Source organism: Alternaria postmessia (assembly GCF_024291825.1).
Source record: "Alternaria postmessia strain BMP 2775 chromosome Unknown scaffold_14, whole genome shotgun sequence".
Taxonomy (NCBI): domain Eukaryota; kingdom Fungi; phylum Ascomycota; class Dothideomycetes; order Pleosporales; family Pleosporaceae; genus Alternaria; species Alternaria postmessia.
The window spans coordinates 203,647-224,885 of NW_026260087.1; the positions used below are offsets into that span (position 1 = coordinate 203,647).

Genomic DNA, 21,239 nt, shown 5'->3' on the forward strand with positions numbered 1-21,239 from the left:
TCGGACTTTGATGGGTACATGAACTGCCCCACCACGGTTCTACCTCGATTACAGTCGCGACCGCCACACACAATTCCTGACACACGCTCGACGACCGAAATACCCTCTGCGACCCAATCAGCGCATTCGGAATAGCACACCACCGTCACAAAGGCCTCCGCTACCTATTCCACAGGTCAAAGAGACGCATTCCCCCGCCTAAACTCAATACCAAACTTAAACACCAGAGGGCGGAACACATACACTCGCCCAAGATGGATGAGGAAAATGTTGCCAACTTCTGCGGCATCACGTCCTGCAGCCCAGAGCAGGCTGCTCAGTACTTGCGCCTAACAGATGGCAACTTGGAGCAGGCCATACAACTCTTCTTCGACTCTCCTGGACTTGCCGATGCTCCTGCTGCGCCATCACAGCCCTCAGCAGCCGCCTCCGCACAGAATCCCATCAATATCGACTCCGATGATGACATGGACTTTGATCCCGCACCACAAGGCAACGCGCCGTCCACACGGGCACAACCAGGCGTGGAAGACGATGAAGCCATGGCACGGAGGTTACAAGAAGAGATGTATGGCGGCGGCGGCGGCGCCGCCGGTGGCGCTGGCAATGATGAGATTCGCGCGCCCATAGAACGAAGAGTGGAAACACTTGTTGGCCCAGGCTCAAACTGGGGGCCTGCCGATGACGAAGAAGATCTTGATGCTATGGTCCAGGAGCAGCTTGCTCGTCGGCGGACAGGTATGCCACAAACCTCATATATACAGTTTTCGGACTTTGCTGACCCATCTGATGAAGGCCGCGCCGGTATCTTCAACCAGCACACAACCCATACCAATGTCTGGGATAACACGACCGATTCGAGCACCCGGCGACGCGAGCTTGCGACCGCGACTGGCGGTGCTTCAGAGCAGTCTTCTAAGATGAACATGCTCGCAGAGCTATTCCGACCACCGTTTGAGATCATGTACCAAGGATCGTGGGAAAAGGCGCGAGATATGGGCAAGGACGAAGAAAAGTGGCTGCTTGTCAACATCCAAGACCCGGCAATCTTCGACTGCCAGCGCCTTAACAGGGATATCTGGAAGAATGACGATATCAAGGCAACTGTGCGAGAGAACTTCATCTTCATGCAGTATGCAAAGGATGATCAGCGTGGACAGCAGTACATGAACTACTACTTCCACGCCCGTGACAGTTCTGACGCCTACCCCCACATCGCCATCGTTGACCCACGAACAGGCGAGCAAGTCAAGGTCTGGTCGGGACCACCGATACCCGAACCAGTTGAGTTCCATGCTCAGCTTCATGAGTTCCTCGACCGTTACAGCCTCAATGTCAATGCGAAGAACCCTGTAGCGAAGCGGAAGTCTGAGTCTAAGAAGAAGGATGTCGGTCGCATGACAGAAGAGGAGATGCTGGAGATGGCGCTACAAAACAGCATGGATAACGGCAAGGGGCCGAAGGACGATGACCCAGATGCTCTCACCAAGTCTACAGACAACATCAAGGGCAAGGGCAAGGCCGAAGAAGTCGCTTCTGAGCCGCCAGCTGAGCCCGAGGCAGCTCCTTCGAATCCTGTCTTCGCTGCCATCTCCGCACATGCTCCTCATACCGAGCCTACCGTTACTGATCCCAAGGTCACGACTCGCATCCAGTTCCGTGGCCCGTCAGGCCGTCCGATTGTGCGCCGCTTCAACCTTACAGACCCTGTTCGCCGTGTCTACGAATGGATCAAGTCCGACGTGCCCTGGGAAGGCAAGCAAGGAGCTGAGTTCGATCTGGCGTTCATGGGCAAGAACCTCCTCGACCACGTCGACGACACGGTCGAAGCCGCCGGACTCAAGGGTGCCAGTGTTATGGTAGAGTTCTTGGATAATGAGTAGTCAATGGATGTGACTTCTAGTATCCTTGGGTCGTTGACACGGCCACCAAGTATGATGAGCTTGCGTACTGCTTATAGGCATACGAGAGATACGAGTAACGAAATATGTACTTAGATGTTTCTACGCATCACCCGCTTGGACGGGATCCCGGGGTCTATAGATCTTTCTTACATCGTCACCACTTGACCGTGTGTGGTCCTATACCCTTGCATTCTGTGGGCACTTTACGTTGTAGTCCTGCTAGCTTAAGTGTTGAAATAGAAAAAACACTTTGTTCTGAGTTTTGACTGGTACTGATTGCCTCGGGTGAAATGCGAAGCATGGAGAAGATGAGGACTACCAATGTATAATGCTACCCTATAATCTCTCTAGCCACCTGTCGTAAGCCCCGTTGCATATCATCCGTAGACAAGAGGCTAAGCGAAAGCCTACTAGTAATTCGAACTCTCGCCGCCCATGTCAACATCGTCGTCTTCATCGACTTTGAGGATTTTGACATCGTCGTCTTCAGCGTCTATGTCCACATCCTCATTCGGCTTGAATACCATGGGCGAATCGAACTTTTCTTTTTCCGTGCATTGTACTTCTTCCTCATTGGTGCCAAAAGTCTGCTGCTTGTCGTCCGTAGCCGAGCTCATAAAGGCATCTCTGTTTTCGCTCGGTGTGAACGTTGGCTCTTCGCCATGCGCGCCTGACTCAGAGCCGACCATGTTTTTACCATAGATATCCATCCGGTCTCGGTCACTGTCGTACCAACCATCTCCCTCTTCCTTTGAGTCGAATAGGTACTTGCGTTGTTCTATCTCGACGTCGTCTGAATGGTTTGCCGTTTTCTCAAGATCCCGTGGGTCGACGAAGGAGTTGGATTCGGTATCCCCCTGCTCCACCTTCTGTCTGTTGTTATGTTCCGCTTCTTCCATGACGCGGTCAAGGTCCATCTTGAACGGAGCTTTGTCGTCACCCATCACAGAATCCTTCTCACTTTGTGCAGGGCTGTGGTTATTGCGTGTAGAATCGTTGTTATCTTGGGTGTTCTGCCCCAACGCATGCACTGTCACATTGGACAGCGTGGTTGCGGCTGTTCCTTCTGCCCTTTCTTCAGCTATTTCACCGAACCCATCTGCATTGGCGGCTTGTTCTGCTTCATCTAGTGCGTTAAGCTGTGAGTGCAGCGATCTCGCATGTTCTTGGTCTCTTCTCTCTTGGGCTTCTCGCTCCTCAGCCTCGAGCTTAATTGCCATTTCAGCATCTGCACGGTATTCGATAGCTGCTTTTTCCTGCTCAACATCTTTGTGCCCTCCAGAGTTATCGGTATCCACATTCGAAACTGCATTGTCATCGTGCTCAGCCCTTTCCCTGGCAGGAACGCCCCGGAGGGGATCCGGGTCATCGAACCACGTGCTGGAACCGTAGTACTGTACATGCAATCTCTCGCGCATAGCTCGGTATTGTTCCCACAAACTTTTCGGGGGAGGCTCTGTATGCAAGTGTGATTTAAAATTTCCCTGAGCATCTAGTAGGATGGGTTGGCCGGCGTGAGAGCGACCCGTTCGGGAAGTGTCTTCCGTGAGTTGCTCCTCGCCCTTCGTTTTGGTAGAGTCTTCTTCACTGGGCGACTGTGCATCCCTTTTAGACTCGTAGTTCGTTGCCCAATCATTAGCTGCAACATTCCGTTCACCGCCAGGAGGTTCAGATTCAGGTTCAAGACTGGATTGCACGGCTCTTGCCAGCTCTTCTGAATCGACATCCATCTTAGGATCAGCAGAATCTAGAGCCTTCTGGTCGGCCATTTGGTCTTCGAAGTGAAAATCTAAAGCTTCCTTTAGATTGTAATTGAAAATTGCAAGCACTTCCTTGGCGTGGTCGACACTGGCGAAAGTAACGGAGCAGAATTCCCGTATAGCGTCAAGGTTGCTTTCACTCAGACATGTAGGCTCATCCTTGGTCATTGGCGTATTTTGGTCTTGTTCCACAGGCATATGTTCGTCCTCTCCCTGGAGCGACTTTAGAGACGAAGTTGAAGATCTGGCCGTATCGGATGCTTCAGAGGGTTTGGTGATCTCATATTGTATTTGTTTGATCAGATCGTCCCTCTCTGTAGTCAGCAAAGCCTTTTTTCTTTCAAAAGCTTTGCTATCTGCATCATCTGGATTGTCGGGGCTGCATAAGTAGTCAAACTCGTCGAGAATCTCCCCAAATTGATTGAGAAGGCGGGTTTGCTCGTCCGAAAGTTTGTGTCGTTGCAATCGCAACTGCCGACCATGCAGCTCATTTTTGAGGAAGCAGAGGATCTCGTCGTCATCATCTTTCTTTTTGAGTAACTTCAGATTCATCTCGATAGCAATGCTTCTCGCCTCCTGGCTCGTTCTCTGGCTCGCGCTAATGGCGCCTTCCCCCCATGTCTCCTCAGTCTCTGGATAGCCTATCTGATTGGTAGCAGTTGCTAGAGACTCTTCGAGTAACTGCAGGGACCTGGCGTCAAAAGTCATCTTGCTCCATGCCAATCTTGCTGTCTCAAACATGTACGACCAGCGAATCTTGTTCTGCTTTCCTGGCTGCTTGCGTACCCTGTCGAACCTGTTCCAACAGATTGGCGGAATTCTCTGACCATCGTGTACGACTGTCTGTCCGAGTAGCGATACAACCGACGCGAGGACTGGGCCGTTGTACTGTAATGCGTACGATTAGCGTCATTTCGATCACAACTCGATGCTTAACCCAACATACCGCGTCTCCTCCGTGCAAGCCAGAGTGAAACTTTACAAGATTCGCAGGCCCATGTATGCAGTAGACAAAGTCGTGTGGAGTACGTAAGAAGTTGCGGATGTAAACGATGCAGCATGTGGCTCTGGTGCCAACTTCGTCAGATGGTTTGTTGTATGCTTCGATCTCATCGCTGCGGTAGGGTGAGTGGGACCACTCTGCGCGGAGTCTATAGAAGTTATTCGATGCGCAGCTTCCATGACTGAACCTGTTAGCTGGTGACTGCAACAGCGACGGCCATGTTACTCATCAATCCATATGTTGCACAAGTCCTAATTGAATGCCTCTTCAGTCTCTCGTGCTTTGTCGCATTTGGATGGGAACCTGCCAGTCGTCTCGGGCGGCGCCATTGCAGTTGTGAAGAATATCTCGGCGTGTGTAAGCGATAGTAACACTGCAATGGTGGTAATGGGATAGCTGGAATGATTAGCGATAGCAAACTATTGCTTCTGGTGAGAGTGACTGAGCCAAGAAAACAGTTACTGGAAGGTAAGCAAGGAGCCTTGAAGGTACGCAACAGCATCACATGGCTAAAGCTCTTGACTGCTTTGGTAGGGAAGGAGGCACCATCATCATTTGTGGGCTAGGTGCTGCGAAGGCAACAGCAGTCTCTATCACAATATTTCAGCCCTCAATGCTCCTTCATGATCTTCTCGTCTCCAATTCGCTGGGTGAAGGTTACCGTTCTGTCCTTGATCCTCCAGATACCACTTGCACCGCGCACACCATCGAAGTCACTTTGCTTCGTTTCTAGCATTACCATGTCGTCCACGTACTTGCCATACGCGCATAGCATCTTGCCCTCGTGGGGACCTTGTCCGAACTGCAAAATTTAGTACTCGAATTCAAGCGTAGGCTGAATACAGATACGTATGCGACACGCTAAGTTGTCACACAATCCAAGCGCATACACGAGACTTTGAGTGTATGTGGGATGCACTAACCGAGCTGGGATTGAGAACTGAAACAGAGTACTTACGTGAACCCCTTGGAAATACGTCACTACCCGGGCCGTCTGCGCATCGGATCTGAATGTGATGGTCTGTGTGGTGAGGTTGTGATGTGTTCGGATCGGTCCAAGGCTGTGTATCGTCAGACATCATCCTTGCCAATCTACGGAGGATAAAGCTACCGGTTCTTGATCGCATCCTTCAGTTCGTCAAGGCTCTGTATGGCTTCATTGAAGGGGTAGCTGGCTTCAACGTCCGGTACGAAGACCTTGCCCAGCAGATCGAAGTCCTTCAGATCCAGAGCCTGACAATACCGCGATACGACGTTCTTGATGGCCAAGACATCCAAAGGGTTGATATCTGACATGGTGTACGGTCTTGTCTTTCGTGTGTCTAGCCCATGAGATAGGAAAGCGTTCAAGGATTATAACCTGCTCCTCTCGGAACCCCGCTTTAGAGAGCCGGAGCCTGTGAGGGCGGTAAAGTGGGTTTCTACTCTTGGTTCAGTACCAGGCATCGCTACGGATTGTTCTATGCACTCGGGGTCCAGACGTGCTGTCCCTGTGTGTTGTTACATCACACTACCGCAGATAACCAAGATTCACACGGAAGGACGGCGCACATGTCGCAGGCGGCAGGTCATTGTGCCATCTTGGAGCGGCAAAACATGACAAGAACAAGCTGTACTATCCAGAAATATAGGTGTGGTCACTGTCAATGGAGGCCATAGCGAAGTCTGCTGGTTGGCGAAAGACGCAGACACAGAAGAGCAAAAGGGGCGGGGTCCTTGCAAGCAGTCCTGATTGGTCAGAATAACCCAGTTGCCAAATGCGTCAGGTTTGGTGCACCTGTAGATAACTGCGCCAGAAACTCAGGTGAACACAATGTCTAACCTAACGCCATCTTTGTCTGAACATGATTTTCGCGCCAACATGCTCTCAACATCATTTGCGCCCTGACGTCGTCTCGGTGCTGTAGCGGTCTCTCAACTGACTTTGGATGAATCATGTGTTGGCACAGTACATGGCGTGTGAGCCGAGAAAGGATGATGACTATGCACTCCCGATATGTCAAAGAGAGTTCGTTGAGCCTGATGCTTTTCACTCGAAGTCGCCGGAATCGATGGCTCGAGCCCCTACTTGCCCGTTTAAGAAAGCTAGGTAGATGACGTACCTGCCCGGTCTGGTCGTGCCTTGGTCGTACACGGCAACTTTCTTCTTCCAACCTCCTCATATTCGCCATGCTATGTCTTTGCGCCCATGCAATCATTGACGCATACTGGACCTACGCGTCTTGCCAGATTAGGTGATGACTGAGGTTCGTTCCGCCCCATCCATGTAGCAGTGGCTGCGGCAAAGACGCGTATTTCCTCCCGTTAGGATTCCCGCATGCCACCTGCATATCACCCCAGCCAGCCCCTCAGAACACATGAATGAGGCGTGATATGCGCCGACTCGCCTAAGCTTCACTCACAGTCCTCAAACAGTCGTAGCTAATCAACTAGGGTCGTTTCGTAAGCAAAGTTTTGATTAATTCGCAGCTGCTCAGACAGGTGTTTTGCTTGGTTCGGTGGAGGCACTCAATATGTTCACACGCGCCGAGGGTAGGCATCCACCACAGCGCGGATACGATAGGCTTGACCTGTCACAGTGTTGCAGCTGCAGTGACGAGCGTTCCCCAGAACGACAACTTTCCTTGTCTTTGCACCCTGTATGCCGGTATGACATGGGTTTACCCCTCATGGAGGACGAAGAACATGCAGCCAGTGTGGGGTGGGTGGGCGAAGAGGAGTCCTGTCGAGCAATATAATCATCTCTAGCGACTCGTTTTGCTTTCATCCCTCTGTCCTGTGTTCTTCTTACCATTGATCAACAGTTTGTGCACGCAAGTCGTGGGCATGATGGCAGTGATGGATACGACAGATCTTGTTGCGAAGGCTCTCAACGCAAGTATCGCTACGCTTGTGATACTCTTGACAGCAACACTTGGTCGAATCTTCTACATGCAGAAACTGCATCCTCTTTCAAAGTTCCCAGGGCCATGGTATGCGTCCTCATTCTCTGTCTTTGGGGCCATAGTCTCTGTATTGCACAAAGAGCCTCAGTTCTTTATGTACTTGGTAGAGAAATATGGAAGTAAGCGGCCCTCGAGTTCCCTACAGCCGTAGGTTCTAACCACAAGCGTAGCGGACAGCCCCATTCGCATCTCTCCTACGATGCTGCTCTTCCCCAAGCCTTCCGCCCTCAAGGACATCTATCGAGATCCACAATGCAACACAAGGGGCGGCATGTATGATAGTGGGGCTTTGGGTCCCCCGCATTTGGTTTCTACGATAGACGGCGAGAAGCATCGTGTCTTGCGCAAAGCTTTGTCGAATGCGCCATGGTCTATTGGTCCACTGAAGAATGCATGGGAACCTCGCTTCGATGAACAGGTCTCTCTTCTTATCAAGAAGCTGAAAGAACATGCGGAAGCTAAGCGCACCATTTGCCTCTCCGACAAGGTTGCGGAATTTGCGGCAGACATCCTCAGCATCATCTCATTCACCCAACCCTTTGGTAGTGTCGAGAATCAGCGCGATGAGAAGTATCTATTGACCAACTGGCGCAAGGGCCTGACATTCTTCGGCTTCTCAGGGAGGTGTCGATTCTTCAGGGAAAGGATTCTGCGACTGCCTGTTGTAGGTTCCTTGCTACTACCAACTACATCCAATGATTATGGAATGGGCTGGTTGATGGGCGAAGCGGACCGTCAAGTTACCAGGCGGGAGCAGCAGAACAAGGAGAAACCATTTGAAGGGAGGCCAGACTTCCTGCAGCAGTAAGTATACAACATGTGCCTGACTACTGCTCTGTACTCATCGTGTTTAGCTGCCTTGATGCCCGTTACTCAGATGGCTCTCCACTGACTCCAACGCAAAAGCGTGCTCATGTCACACTTCTCTATCAAGCTGGAGCAGACACCACTGGTACGGCGCTAGGATGTATCCTCCGACTAATCTTGACAAACCCTTCTACACTTGCACGTGTTCGGACTGAGCTGGATGCAGCAGAGTCGTCTGGCCTTCTATCAACACCCATCCGTTACGACGAGACCCTCCAGCATCTCCCGTTTTTTGTTGCATGCATCAAAGAAGGTCTTCGCCTCTTCCCACCGGCCCCCAACCTGTTCCCTAGAGTGATACCAAAAGAGGGTAAAGTCATTGATGGACATTATGTACCTGGTGGAATGGATGTAACCAGCCATGCATATACTGTCCAACGTGACAAAGACTTCTACGGGCAAGATGCTGAGGACTTTAAGCCTGATATGTGGTTGCAGAGCGAAAAGAGAAACTTTGAGCTGGAGGCGGCTCAGTTTACATTCGGTATCGGCTCTAGAATATGTCTAGGCAAAGATGTTGCGAAGTTAGAGATGTACAAGTTGTTACCAGAGGTGAGTTCCCCGTATAAAGCCATTCAGCGGTCTAGTTCGCTGACCTGCAAGATCATTCGTCGATTCGACATCCAAGTCAAGAATTCCGGTAGCTATGTCGTTGATGGCGGAGTGGCTTATAACGTCGACTTTCTGGTTGAGTTGACTGCTAGAAACTCCGTCTAATGAGCCTCAGCCATCTGAACGATAGTTCTCAGGTCGGTCATACAGGTTGTCAGTGTTGCCGTGAGGTGTATGAAGTGGGTATCGAGCGGATAAAGAGGCTAAAAGGCTATCCGAAAGAATCCCTTCCCCCGCCCACTCAGCAGATACCAAGCCCATCGGCCTTGCTTTTAACGATCTTTAATTTCTCCGATATCTCTTGCATGTCCCACACACGTTGTACATGCTTGTGCCAGATCTGCCCAGTATGATCGCCACTATGGAAAACAGCTATACGGGTATCGCAATCTATATAACACATGTCAAGGCGGGTATTTACATCGTATCTCGAGATCATCAGATGGAAACCCAGGTTGGGATCACCTATCAACTGGGATGATGGATTAGCTATTTAGAGTCGCTCCCCAACTCCCATCATGGGATGCACGAACAATCCTCACAATGCATCTACCTACACTCAGTGCTCTTCTTGCCTTTGGTAGCATCGCCGTATGCACGCCTCTCGACCCTCGGCAGCAAACAGCTACAGCGCTTGATGCTGCCATCAAGGCGCGAGGCCGTTCATACATCGGCACTTCTTTGACGATCCGCAATGACAACACTGAGCAAAACATTATCCGTAGTGCAGAGTTTGGTTCCATTACGCCTGAGAATGCGATGAAATGGGATGCCACAGAACCCAACCGGGGTCAGTTTAACTGGGGAAGTGCAGATGCTATCGCGAACTTTGCGACGCAAAATGGAAAGCAGGTAAGTTTTCTTCGTCATCACGCAACCTCCTATGGGAGTTTGAGCTGATGATTGTCATAGATGCGCTGCCATACGTTGGTTTGGTACAGTCAACTGCCGGGTTGGGTGAACCAAATCAACAACAATGCTACATTGATGAGCGTAATGGAAAACCACATCAAACAGGTCATGGGTAGATACAAGGGAAAGTGCACTCACTGGGACGTCGTCAACGAAGGTAGGAAGATTGATGAAACGAGATAACCGAAATGAAGTAAGGAATAGCCAGCTAATCACACAACAGCTCTCAATGAAGACGGTACAAACAGAGACAACGTCTTCCTCCGTTTAATCGGGGAGCAGTACCTTCCCATCGCCTTCCGCATGGCCGCAGCTGCCGACCCATCGGCAAAACTCTACTACAACGACTACAACCTCGAATACGGCACGGCCAAGCACCTCGGCGCCCTCCGAATTGTCAAACTCGTGCAATCCTGGGGTGTCAAGATCGATGGCGTGGGTCTACAGGGTCACCTGGTTTCTGAGCCGACTGGCACTCAGAGTGAAGTAACACCGAGTGTTGCTGTATTGACCAAAGTGCTGCAAGATTATGCGAACCTAGGTGTCGATGTTGCGTATACGGAGCTCGACGTACGATCCCGTACCCCGAGCAATACGCAGAAGTTGGCGGATGCGGCAGCAGCTTGGGCGAGAATTGCCCAGAGTTGCATCAATGTGCAACGTTGTGTTGGCATGACCATATGGGTAAGCTACTTTTATTGCATTCACAGTCTGTTTGGCTTGGAGATTTTGCGCTGACTTGTTTAACTCTAGGGTATCGCGGACAAGTATTCTTGGGTTCCAGGTACTTTCAACGGAGAGGGGTCTGCATTGCTGTGGACGGATAACTTCCAGAAAAAGTCCGCTTACACAGCGTTCTTGGACGTTTTGAACGGGAAAAACGTGACGACAGTGTAAAGTGGGAGACACGCTTTGGAGGATCTGCTCGGAAAAGAGAAAGAGTGCTCATCCACACAGGTGGCTAGGTAAATCCAGTTTGTACACCCTCTTCCACTATTCACGTAACCTCAAATGACCTTAACATATCATCTTTATTGTCGTGCCTTCTTTCTCTTCTAACCCTTCCCGTATATAGCAGCTCCATCTACAGCTGCTTACCCACCACCCTGTCAAAATGCTTGAAGCAGAATTGTCCTCCAACAAAACAAGTTCCTACCCACTTCCACCACGCTGCACTCATGAAGCCAACACCGTGCTCTTTCAGTCGCTTCATAAACATGACCGTCTCAACTGCATGCGCGCCAAAAAGGAAGTAAAACAAGCCAGCTTGGATCCATCGGCCGGCTGTAGCAACGTTCTCCGGGAGTGGTGAGCCGAAATTGTCAGGGCGGAACATGGCCGGTACAGGAGCGGCAGAGAGCGCCATGACAACGCCGCAGATGATGATGGGTTTGAGATGTGGGTGCGAAGGTGGCGTGTAAGTGTTGCGGAAGTTTTTCGGCGCCATGGTCGGTGATGATTTGTGTATCGTCTTGGTGGCTGGACAGTTTGTTGAATTGTTGTTTGATGCTATCAATGAAGGTAGTTTTTTGGTCCTGAAAACTTGATGCTATACTAAACAGATCCGCAAGATGCCGAGGTATCCATTTCCGCCAAGACTCCAGCTTGAATGCTTTCTCGAGAGGGCAGTCGCTCCCAGCGAGTCATCGTACAAACGTTCAATCCATAAACCTACCACCTCTATGCCTTCTACCGCAGGCTAGAGGTAAAGACACCAAGCTCATGGGTCCTTTACCGACCCTGGCCGGCTCAACTACTGAGGGTGGGGCGGTTTTCCGTATATGGCAGGCTGACATTTCGACTGTAGATTACTGGAACGGCTGCAAACGTATACTTAGCCTGGTGATTATGCAGTAGATTGCGATCACATGAAGCGCTAAGGGTCCTCTTTGGGAGCTTCGGACGCGGCGTTGAGAGTAGTGGGTTGCTAGGAGTTGGGGCCGTTCATGCAGCCGTGTGGCACGGGGTCGAAGCGGGAGAACTTTGGAAAGAGAGATGGTAGCGAAGGCTAGGGACGGCACGAAGCTCTCCCACGATTTTGCCGAACGTCAAGGGTTGAAGCGTCGATTGCAGATGTTGTGTCATTGTGCTCTCCTTGTTCGCATGTGAGTGAGGAGAGGGTGTGGAGTCCACAAGGAACCGGTTTCCTTTGAAGTTTGGTACCATCATGCACCAGCGCTTGGTGCGGAGCCGCAGAACGCCTTCCACAACACAGTTCTCTCACAGTCTTTACTTAACAAAGCCCTTGGAAGCTTCCAAACCTCCTGCTTCCACAAAACCCACACTAGATCCCGAATCGCAGGGAGTCTTTTGCTGTAGCAGTGACGCCGGTGTTCAATAGCTCGCTCATTTCCACCAACCCAGCCCAAGCCAACTTTACCCCTCCAAAGTACCTAGGTACCTTGCTGCAGCTCAAGGATCTCACTTTCCCTATTCCTCCCACACCTTTTCTTTTAATCCACACCATTGCATGCCTTTCAATACAACGACAACAGGGAACAACCTAACAACTTGACACCACGCGGCTCGATGCCAATATGTACCGGGTAAGTGTACCGGTGTGACAATCCACTCTCCAGCGCAAGCAACCCGGCTTTGAGCCAATTACGGCGCGCCACTTGCCACATCCCGTGCAGCAGTGCCGGTACGCTGCGCTGCGACTCGCTTTTTTTCTCGTCTAGAGATGTTCATGGATCAAGGTGGTTGTGTTGCAGCAATCGATAGAAAAGCTGTAGTTGCTTGATGGGGTAAGTGGGTGGGTTGGGTTAAGTTGAGTTGTGCAGGCATGGTGTCTTATTTGCTTGGTATAAGGGTAGTAAGACCTGTGGGCAAGCGAGTTGATTGAACAAGACGGAGGACCCGGAATGTTCCGAGCACGCATTTCTTCTGTATGCTTCAAAGGGATGCGTGACTTTCAGGAAACTTCAGAAGAGGCTTGTCGTGGAATGTATCTGGTGGATGTGTATACAAATGGTGGATCGATTACGCTGCTATAATTCAGATTGTAGTACTTTGTTCTTTTTCACCAATATTACAGCGAGAAGTACAGTACGAAGTTGGCACAGTCCACTATACATTGCACTCTCTGCTACATCTTCATCTGGATCTTCATTGTCAAACAGCCCCAAGTCCCTCTTATCCTTTTCTAATAAGTCGAGGTTGTTTTGCTTTTTTCCATCACCGTAGCTCATTAGTCTGGTACGCGCCAAGTTCAGCCATCGTTAACCGCATTCTCCATCAAGTCCATAATTTCAATGTTGGCGTAGCTACAGCCGAGTTGTGGCATTCGAGAAGTGGTTTTGAAACTGTCGTTCGGATCGAAAGAAGGCTTGTGAAAGGATTTGAGATAGGACTTGTAGTAGGACCGATAGTGCAGTTTGACTGTAGTGCACGGTACCATCTTGTATCGTCTGAAAGAGAGCGAAAGGAAGGAAATTCTGACGCATCGAAGAAGGGCCGCATTATGTAGTTGAGAGGTCTAAGAGCGTCCAAAATGATGTATGCGAAACAAAATCGTAAATAATGGTAGCTAGTAGGACAGTTAGGGAAACCAGGGAAGATTCCCTATATAACTTGCATCATATGTCTGAATCATGAGAGACACTCGAGGCTCCGTGGAGCTGGAACGTAATGGGCAAACAAGAGGGGCTGAAGAACAATAGTAGGACATGGGGTGGCGGTTAAGAATCTTGGAAAGGGTTTCTTGTGGCAAGCGAGCCATGCATCTAGAGTCGTCAAGAAAAGATCCTACGTCTGAGCTTTGAGAAAACCGACAATCGAGAGGCAAAAATAATGAGAATCGGGAACCCAGATGAAGGACATGATTTACATTTTTCGGGCCGTACCTTGGTATTAAGTCACTTCCAATGGCATCCTCGACCTATTCGCCTCTGGACGCGACAGGCAATAGATCCTCTGACGCAGCTGTTGACCCTTCCAGAACCTTTCGAACCCAAAAGTAACACAGCCAATCAATACCCGATATCGCACGTTGTAACGTCCTCTACGAAATGCTTCTCCCGATAACTCCTCGTCCACCAAAGATACCATGGCACAACATTCATCTTGATCTTATGCCCTAACCAAGGCGTATCCTGCACCGTCTTGACAACACTTTGACTCTCATCGAAAGCAGTATCGATTCTTGCACGTCTTAGAGATTCATACGCGTCAAAAGCTTCCTTGACAGGTACGCCTTCGTCACGTTTCTCTTCGATCCATTTAGCCAAGCAGCGCGAGAACAAGACACCATCTTCGAAGACAATGCCTGTAGATTCACCTTGTGGAGGCATGGCGTGTGCGGAATCTCCAATCAACATAACACGGTCAGTAGCCCATTTGCCCCCTTTGGAAAGAGTGAACACCGGCCAGAGATATAGACCCTCTGCATCTTCAATCCAGTGTGCGATCTGTGGGTTCGCAGCACCTGAGTAGCGATCGAGCATTTCATCGCGGATCTTCTGCACATCTGCTCCTGCTGCTTTCCAGCCGTTTCGGTCAGCGATCTCGGGGACTTGCATCAGCGCGCCTACGTAGATGCTTTCTTGGGCTTGGTCGTGGAAGGACGTTAACATCATGCCGCGACGACCAAAGTTCATGCCGCTAACTTCGAAATGCGTAGGCTCATAGTCTTGACTGGAGTCCATCTTTCGCCGGGGTGCAAAGCCAAAGGCGTTGCATATGCCGCTGTACATTGCTTTCCGCTCGGGCTCGACGTGCTTGAGGCGGGTGACGCTGTGGATACCGTCACATCCGATAAGTATATCCGCCTTTGCGCTTCCTCCGTCTTCGAAGTCGATGCTCACACCAGTGTCGCTTTCGTTGATCTTGACCGTCTTCTTGCCGCATGTGAGCTTGATATTTGGATGTTTCTCAATGGCAGCAAGCACGCCTTTGAGCGCTTCTCCTCTCGTGATTCTCAGAGCGGTGAATGGAGGATCACCCAATCCCTTTCCGTCTGGTCCTCTGAATGAGCTTTCTGCTATCTTGACGTTGGTGTAGAGGTCGAAAACTTCGACTGCAAGACACTCTGCGCCATAATTTTTGGCGCGGATCTCATCAAGAGCCCCGAGATGTGAAAGCAGACGTAGGGCGTTGGGTGTGAGGTTTACAGCACCGCCGATTGTTGCAGGCTCTGGCCTGATCTCAAAGATGGTGATGTTTGGTGTGGACGAGGCAGGAGCAAACTTGGTTAGGGAAAGAGCGGTCGTTAGGCCGGCTATGCCGCCACCTAGGATGATGATATCCATCGGCTTTGGGAAAGCCATAGCAGAACGCGTTGGATATACTTTTGCTAATGTGTTATTGGAAGTACTAGATCGATGAAATGTACGGCTTCGGGTGGACTAGTCGATGGTTTGTCGCTAGAAAGCAGTTGAGGCTTGTGATAAGGTTCGAGCACAAAGAGCTTTAGATATACATGTTATATCGGAGCGGTGTCCAGACATCGGACTTAGATCCCATCTTCGTGTATCTGGGGATGCATGCCTTAGCGCTGACTGCATACGTGAGTGGTTGTTCCGGCAGGTCGAGTTCTCGGTAAAGGGTTGGGGAACCGGTCAGGTAACATCATCAGTCTAGCACGCCCGAACGGCCCGGCAGCGTGCATTGAAATCCACACTTCGAGTTTGGTATATGCAGGGTTTCTGCTATCGGCATGGCAAGATCTCAGATAACAACACAGCCTGGGTACTACAATGTTGGTATTTCGCTACAGACCCAAAGCCACATGAACGCCGGTTCCTCATGCCTACTAACTTACAAGATATACATTGCGCGCCAACAAATTCCATGATGCATTCGAAAGACGTCTACTGCTTCTTCTGCGCGTTGGGGCCCATCTCCTTGCTAAAGGCAAAGTATGAAACCTCGAGACTGGTAAGGGCTCGGATGCCGACCAGAAGGATGAGAAACAAGGGGATGATGGCAGCGAAGCCCATGAAGAGTCCGGGTGTGAAGTACTGATACTTCTCGAAAAGACCACCTTCAGTCGAGTTTGCCCTCTTGGCATGCGAAGAAAGATCGCGCTTCAGCTCCATCTGCACAGACTCTGGGAAGGATGCGTCCATCTCGTATGTGTAGTGCTCGAGCGTCTCCTTGGCTTGCGCCTCGGTCTGAGGAGTGGTGATGTAGATTACGGTGTAGTCCTGGGACTTGGCGTCGTTGACGATGAAGTTCTCGAGCGTGGCATCTGCACTTGTTAGCCTTCAATCCATTGTCCAGGACGCATTGTTCCTACCATCAGACTGGAGCTGCTCGATGCGAAGCGCGTGTGAAGTCGATGGGTCTTTCAAAGTCTGCCTGGCGAACCATGTATCGTCGTCATTGAAGCCCTGTCCGCACTTGGAGACGAGATGTTGGGTGATGGCTGCGGCATCGACATTTCCGACAACATCTGGGATCGCGACAGTCGACTTGACTTGATCGTGGTGGCCAGCCATGTAGCGGCTCAGCTGTGGCGCGGCGCGGCCGTCTGCATAGTCGGCGGCGGAGACTCCCCTTTGCTCAACGACGACGTAGGACCTGGTGGGACAGTGTTCGAGGGCCTTGAGGACGTCGGCCGTAATTTCTGATGACTCGGCGATGACGGCGTCGTTGTTGGGGATTAGCAGGCTGCAGCTGTTAGCTTGGAGACGTCAGGATGCGCTGCTTGTTGGCATGCGTACTCGGCGGTGGAGAAGAGGAAGAAGGGCGACGTGTTGCGGAAGGCGAGGGCCGAGGGCAGCGCTGCCAGAGCGAGGGCGCCGACGAGTGTCTTGACCATGATGTGGGTGGAGATGTGCGTGGGCGAGGTCGATGGCCGATGGTGTCGTTCGCGATGTGAAGCTCCAACGCGGCGCCCATGACCGCCCGGAACTAGCCGCCGTCTCGATTGGCCGGACCCTGGGTATGACGCGCTGGCCCATGTAAATTCCCATGCAATGCCTAACAGTCACCCGGAGCAGCAATCATTTGTTTGCTCGCTCGCCCTCTGCACTGCGCCACTGCACTTGAGTGCCCGAGCCAACGTGCCGCTCTGCTTGCACATATGAGTCGAAATTGACTCATGACTGCGCCTGCGTATCCCGGAACCGTCTGTCTTAGTGTCTTTCCTCCGCCGCCTCTTCTTTCTCCAGTATAACTGCTCGCCACTGCAAAGCTTCTCGTCACAACACCACACCAGCCGCCTTCTCTTTACCAGTTCAACAGGCCGTACATTTACTAGAGCCCGTGATATCACTCTTTTCCTTTCACCCTAGGCGGCCCAAGGCCACATACCACAACCGTCATTCCAGCGCTCAAAATTACCGCAACCGAATCGCACACCATGTCGACTCCTACAGTTGCGCCACAACCACCCGCCGCGGGCCCATCTGATGTCTCAAGAGGAGCACGAAGACGGCGGCACCCACGGAATCGAGGTGGAAACGCAAATGCCGCCGCACAACCAGACCAGTCACAGCAAACGCAAGCGCAACCAGCACAACCGTCACAACCGTCACAGAGAGGTGGCGGACGCAGTGGCAGAGGACGAGGGCGAGGAGGCCAAACAGATAGTGCAAGACCCTCGCAATCGAACGCTGCCGCTCTCGAGTTTGTACCCTCGTCTGTACAAGAAGCAGCACACCGAGGAGGAAGAGGTGGGCGTGGGGGTGGGCGGGGTGGTAGAGGAAGAGGTGGCGCAGAGCGTTTCCCACAGCGTATGGCTGCTGGTGGTCGTCAATTTGGTGGGCAATTGACTGGAGAAGACGATGCAGCTTCAGCCATCTCAGAAGCCCAAGGAGGATTACAAGCAGATGCACCAACCTTTCAGCCTGGCCAACCCATCGCCCCTCGCAAGTCGCGACCACCACGTCAAAAGCAGCCGCAAGCCCCCAAATCGACCGCACCCGATATCGCCACTAGAACACACGAGGATATTGACAATGGACACTACGAATGCGCAATCTGTACTGAAGATGTCACAAGGCGCACCAAGGGTGTCTGGTCATGTAGGACGTGTTGGACTGTTTTTCATTTGGGGTGTATCAAGAAGTGGTCAACAAATGAAGGCTCGGCAGCAGCGCGACAACAGACGCAAGATGGAGAGACGCCTCCCCCGAGGCAGTGGCGCTGTCCCGGCTGCAATCTACCAAAGGACACCCTCCCCAAGAACTTCCACTGTTGGTGTGAGAAGGAACTCGATCCGCGATCAACGCCTGGTCTGCCACCTTTCTCATGTGGTCAGACATGTTCACGACCCCGAGTTCTCCCCAAGCCTTGCCCACACCCTTGTGGATCGACATGTCATGCCGGTCCTTGCCCGCCTTGCGGGTTGATGGGCCCCACACAGCACTGCTTCTGTAGCAAGAAGTCAGTCACCCGTCGTTGTATTGATACCGATTACGAGCAAGGTTGGAGCTGCGGTGATGTCTGCGGAGGGCTGATGCCTTGTGGAGAACATCGATGTGAACGTCCATGTCACGATGGCCCTTGTGGCGCCTGTGAGGTACGAGTGCCAGCGCGATGCTACTGTGGGCAGAGCCAGAAAGACATCTTGTGTCACGACCGAGCAGAAGCGAAGCAGAGCAGCCAATCTCATGTCGCTACTGATGGCAGTGCGACGGTAGAGACCTGGGTAGGATCGTTCCAGTGCCCTGATCTTTGCGGACGTTCTTTCGACTGCGGGAAACACACTTGCGAACTAGAATGCCACCCACAAGATACGAAAGCACCTCATTGCCCGAGATCTCCCGACGTAGTCACACGCTGCCCATGTGGTAAGACTGCCTTGCGCGACATGTCTAGCAAGCCACGAACGACATGCGAAGACCCGATACCGAATTGCGACAAACCTTGTGGCCAGACACTTGCATGTGGCCACAAATGTGAGCAGCTTTGCCATCAGGGCGAATGCCGGTCTTGCCTGAAAACCGTCGACATCTCCTGCAGATGCGGGCGCACTTCATCTAGAACCATATGCCATCAGGGAATAGACGAGCCTCCCCAGTGCAGGCGTGTCTGCAAAGTATCCTTGAACTGCGGCCGTCACGAGTGTGGCGAGCACTGCTGTGCTGGTGAGAAGAAAGCTGCCGAGCGCCAGTCAAATCGCCGCAAAGGTAGACCATTAGATTCAACTCCTCGGCAGCCTCGCGAGAACTTCGAAGCCGAGCATATATGTACTCGGAGCTGTGGCCGGCAACTGAAGTGCGGCAACCCCGAACATCGCTGCCAGGAACTCTGTCACAAGGGCCCTTGCGGTACATGTCGCGATGCTATCTTCGATGAGCTCAGCTGCCATTGCGGACGGACCGTTTTGCAACCTCCGTTACCATGTGGTACGAAGCCTCCGCCGTGTCGCTTCAAGTGCGAGCGACCCAAGGATTGCGGTCATCCTCAACTGGACCACAGCTGCCATCAAGACGACCAGCCATGCCCCAAGTGCGCTTTTCTGACAGCCAAGCCGTGTTTGTGTGGCAAGAGTGTTCTGAAGAATCAGCCATGTTGGCTGACTGAGGTACGCTGCGGTCAGGTCTGCGGACGTACGCTCAAATGTGGGACACACAAATGCCAGAAGCAATGCCACCGGCCTGGAGAATGTGAAGACCCCTGCACTCAAGCATGTGGCAAAGAGCTCAGTGTTTGTGGCCACCCGTGCCTGGCACCCTGCCATTTCCCTCAACCGTGCAAAGAAGAGAAGCCATGCCCACACAAGATCTTCGTTACCTGCGAATGCCAGAGAATCAAGCAAGAAGCCAAGTGCAATGCTTCGCGTAACGGCGACGGTAATCTGAAAAAGGTGCTCAAGTGCGACGAAGAATGTGCACGATTGGAGCGTAATCGCGTTCTGGCACTTGCGCTCAACGTTGATCCGGAGCACCAAAACGATCATATCCCATATTCAGATGCCACACTAAACATGTACCAGCAGAACGCCACTTGGGCTGTTACACAGGAGAAGCAACTTAGACTGTTTGCTGCCGACCCGGATCAGAAGCGTCTTCGCTTCAAACCAATGCCCCGTAACCTGCGCAAGTTTATTCACTACCTTGCTGAGGATTTCGGCATGGACTCCGAGAGCATGGATCCGGAGCCGCATCGACATGTTGCCATCTTCAAGACTCCAAAGTTCGTCATGGCGCCTATGCGGACACTCGCAGACTGCGCCAGAAGTCGTCAAATCCAACAGCGTCTTGCCCCTACGCCAGCGCCAGTAACGACTTCGGCCGCTCCCTTGCGTCCTAAGCCCAGTAACACTAACGGAGATCCCTACAACGCGTTCATTATCCTGAACCCTCGCTTTGCACTCACCATTGAAGAGCTCAACCCCATCATCAAGAGCGTACTTGCTACAACATCCTTCAGATGCGAACTAGAGGTTACTTTCCTCCCTAGCGAAGCAGTAGCATTGAAACCACCTCTAGCAGCTCGTCTGAGCATCCCAGAACATGACATGCAGAAAATGCTCGAGTCGATCCAGGCACCGCTAACTCAAGCTATCACGACGCAAGGTATCGGCAAAAACGTTCAGCTCGCACGTCTCGATTCTTCGCTCAATATCCTCCGTAAGGAATCTGACGTAGGTCCTGGCTCGGGTTGGAGTCAAGTCGCAGCCTCAAAGGGTGTTCCGCTTCGCCAGATCCAGAAGACTACAGGATTCGGTAACAAGGGTGGCTTTGCGGTCCTGAGCTTGAGCAGCAAGAAGAAGAAACAAAAAGAGCCTGTTGAGGAGGTTGCGGAAAATTGGGAGGAAGCTGAAGAGGAAGAGGAGCAGAAGGAGAAGGTTAGCGGGGCCAACAGTGCTGCAATGAGTGAAGACGAAGGGATATCGAAGAACACAGGAGAAGCTTCGGACAGTAAGGCAGCCAGCGGCGAGGACGAAGGTGCGCCAAATGGTGTCTCAGAAGCTTCGAGTAGCATGCCTGCTAGTGATGAGAACAGCGTCGCGCCGAAGGACGATGTTGCGCTCTCTACTAAGCCACTACTTGGACGCTGGTCAGAGCTGGATGACGAACTAGATTAGCTTTGATGTATGTGTACCATGGATATTGTTGAAAGACTTGACTATCAGAGAGCAGTTTGATATTGTTCGTTGGTTGCCAACAAATCCTGCCACGTGTTTTACATTATTTCAATCCTTCTCAGCTCTATCGGGTATGTAAGAGACGAAGTTGAACTCTTTTACATCGTCATATCAATTAACCGTGAACGCCAGCCCGTCAAGTGTGATTACAGGCCATATTTTGTCCTTTGTCTCAAGGAACAGACGCCTAACACA

General features: G+C 51.6%; 8 protein-coding genes across 8 annotated transcripts; 3 read left to right on the forward strand and 5 right to left on the reverse strand.

Moving 5' to 3' along the window:
* Positions 1–254: 254 nt before the first annotated feature.
* J4E82_003292 (uncharacterized protein) lies at positions 255–1,883 on the forward strand (the record flags this gene model as incomplete). Its single annotated transcript, XM_051729581.1, has 2 exons — positions 255–738; positions 796–1,883. 2 exons carry the CDS (start codon positions 255–257, stop codon positions 1,881–1,883), a joined length of 1,572 nt encoding a protein of 523 aa, XP_051590615.1.
* A 431-nt stretch (positions 1,884–2,314) lies between these two features.
* On the reverse strand, positions 2,315–4,896 carry J4E82_003293 (uncharacterized protein; the record flags this gene model as incomplete). The annotated part of the gene is made up of 3 exons (XM_051729582.1): positions 2,315–4,552; positions 4,611–4,804; positions 4,893–4,896. The coding sequence occupies 3 exons, from the start codon at positions 4,894–4,896 to the stop codon at positions 2,315–2,317; spliced, it is 2,436 nt and encodes an 811-aa protein (XP_051590616.1).
* A 381-nt stretch (positions 4,897–5,277) lies between these two features.
* J4E82_003294 (uncharacterized protein) lies at positions 5,278–5,963 on the reverse strand (the record flags this gene model as incomplete). The annotated part of the gene is made up of 3 exons (XM_051729583.1): positions 5,278–5,469; positions 5,626–5,728; positions 5,779–5,963. 3 exons carry the CDS (start codon positions 5,961–5,963, stop codon positions 5,278–5,280), a joined length of 480 nt encoding a protein of 159 aa, XP_051590617.1.
* Positions 5,964–7,725: 1,762 nt separating this feature from the next.
* J4E82_003295 (uncharacterized protein) lies at positions 7,726–10,900 on the forward strand (the record flags this gene model as incomplete). Its single annotated transcript, XM_051729584.1, has 7 exons — positions 7,726–7,731; positions 7,764–8,416; positions 8,467–9,031; positions 9,710–9,943; positions 10,004–10,160; positions 10,227–10,687; positions 10,757–10,900. The coding sequence occupies 7 exons, from the start codon at positions 7,726–7,728 to the stop codon at positions 10,898–10,900; spliced, it is 2,220 nt and encodes a 739-aa protein (XP_051590618.1).
* Positions 10,901–11,087: 187 nt separating this feature from the next.
* J4E82_003296 (uncharacterized protein) lies at positions 11,088–11,450 on the reverse strand (the record flags this gene model as incomplete). Its single annotated transcript, XM_051729585.1, has 1 exon — positions 11,088–11,450. The coding sequence occupies one exon, from the start codon at positions 11,448–11,450 to the stop codon at positions 11,088–11,090; it is 363 nt and encodes a 120-aa protein (XP_051590619.1).
* Positions 11,451–13,974: 2,524 nt separating this feature from the next.
* On the reverse strand, positions 13,975–15,252 carry J4E82_003297 (uncharacterized protein; the record flags this gene model as incomplete). Its single annotated transcript, XM_051729586.1, has 1 exon — positions 13,975–15,252. One exon carries the CDS (start codon positions 15,250–15,252, stop codon positions 13,975–13,977), a length of 1,278 nt encoding a protein of 425 aa, XP_051590620.1.
* A 561-nt stretch (positions 15,253–15,813) lies between these two features.
* Positions 15,814–16,766, reverse strand: J4E82_003298 (uncharacterized protein; the record flags this gene model as incomplete). Its single annotated transcript, XM_051729587.1, has 3 exons — positions 15,814–16,193; positions 16,242–16,615; positions 16,669–16,766. 3 exons carry the CDS (start codon positions 16,764–16,766, stop codon positions 15,814–15,816), a joined length of 852 nt encoding a protein of 283 aa, XP_051590621.1.
* Positions 16,767–19,880: 3,114 nt separating this feature from the next.
* Positions 19,881–20,984, forward strand: J4E82_003299 (uncharacterized protein; the record flags this gene model as incomplete). Its single annotated transcript, XM_051729588.1, has 1 exon — positions 19,881–20,984. The coding sequence occupies one exon, from the start codon at positions 19,881–19,883 to the stop codon at positions 20,982–20,984; it is 1,104 nt and encodes a 367-aa protein (XP_051590622.1).
* Positions 20,985–21,239: the final 255 nt, after the last annotated feature.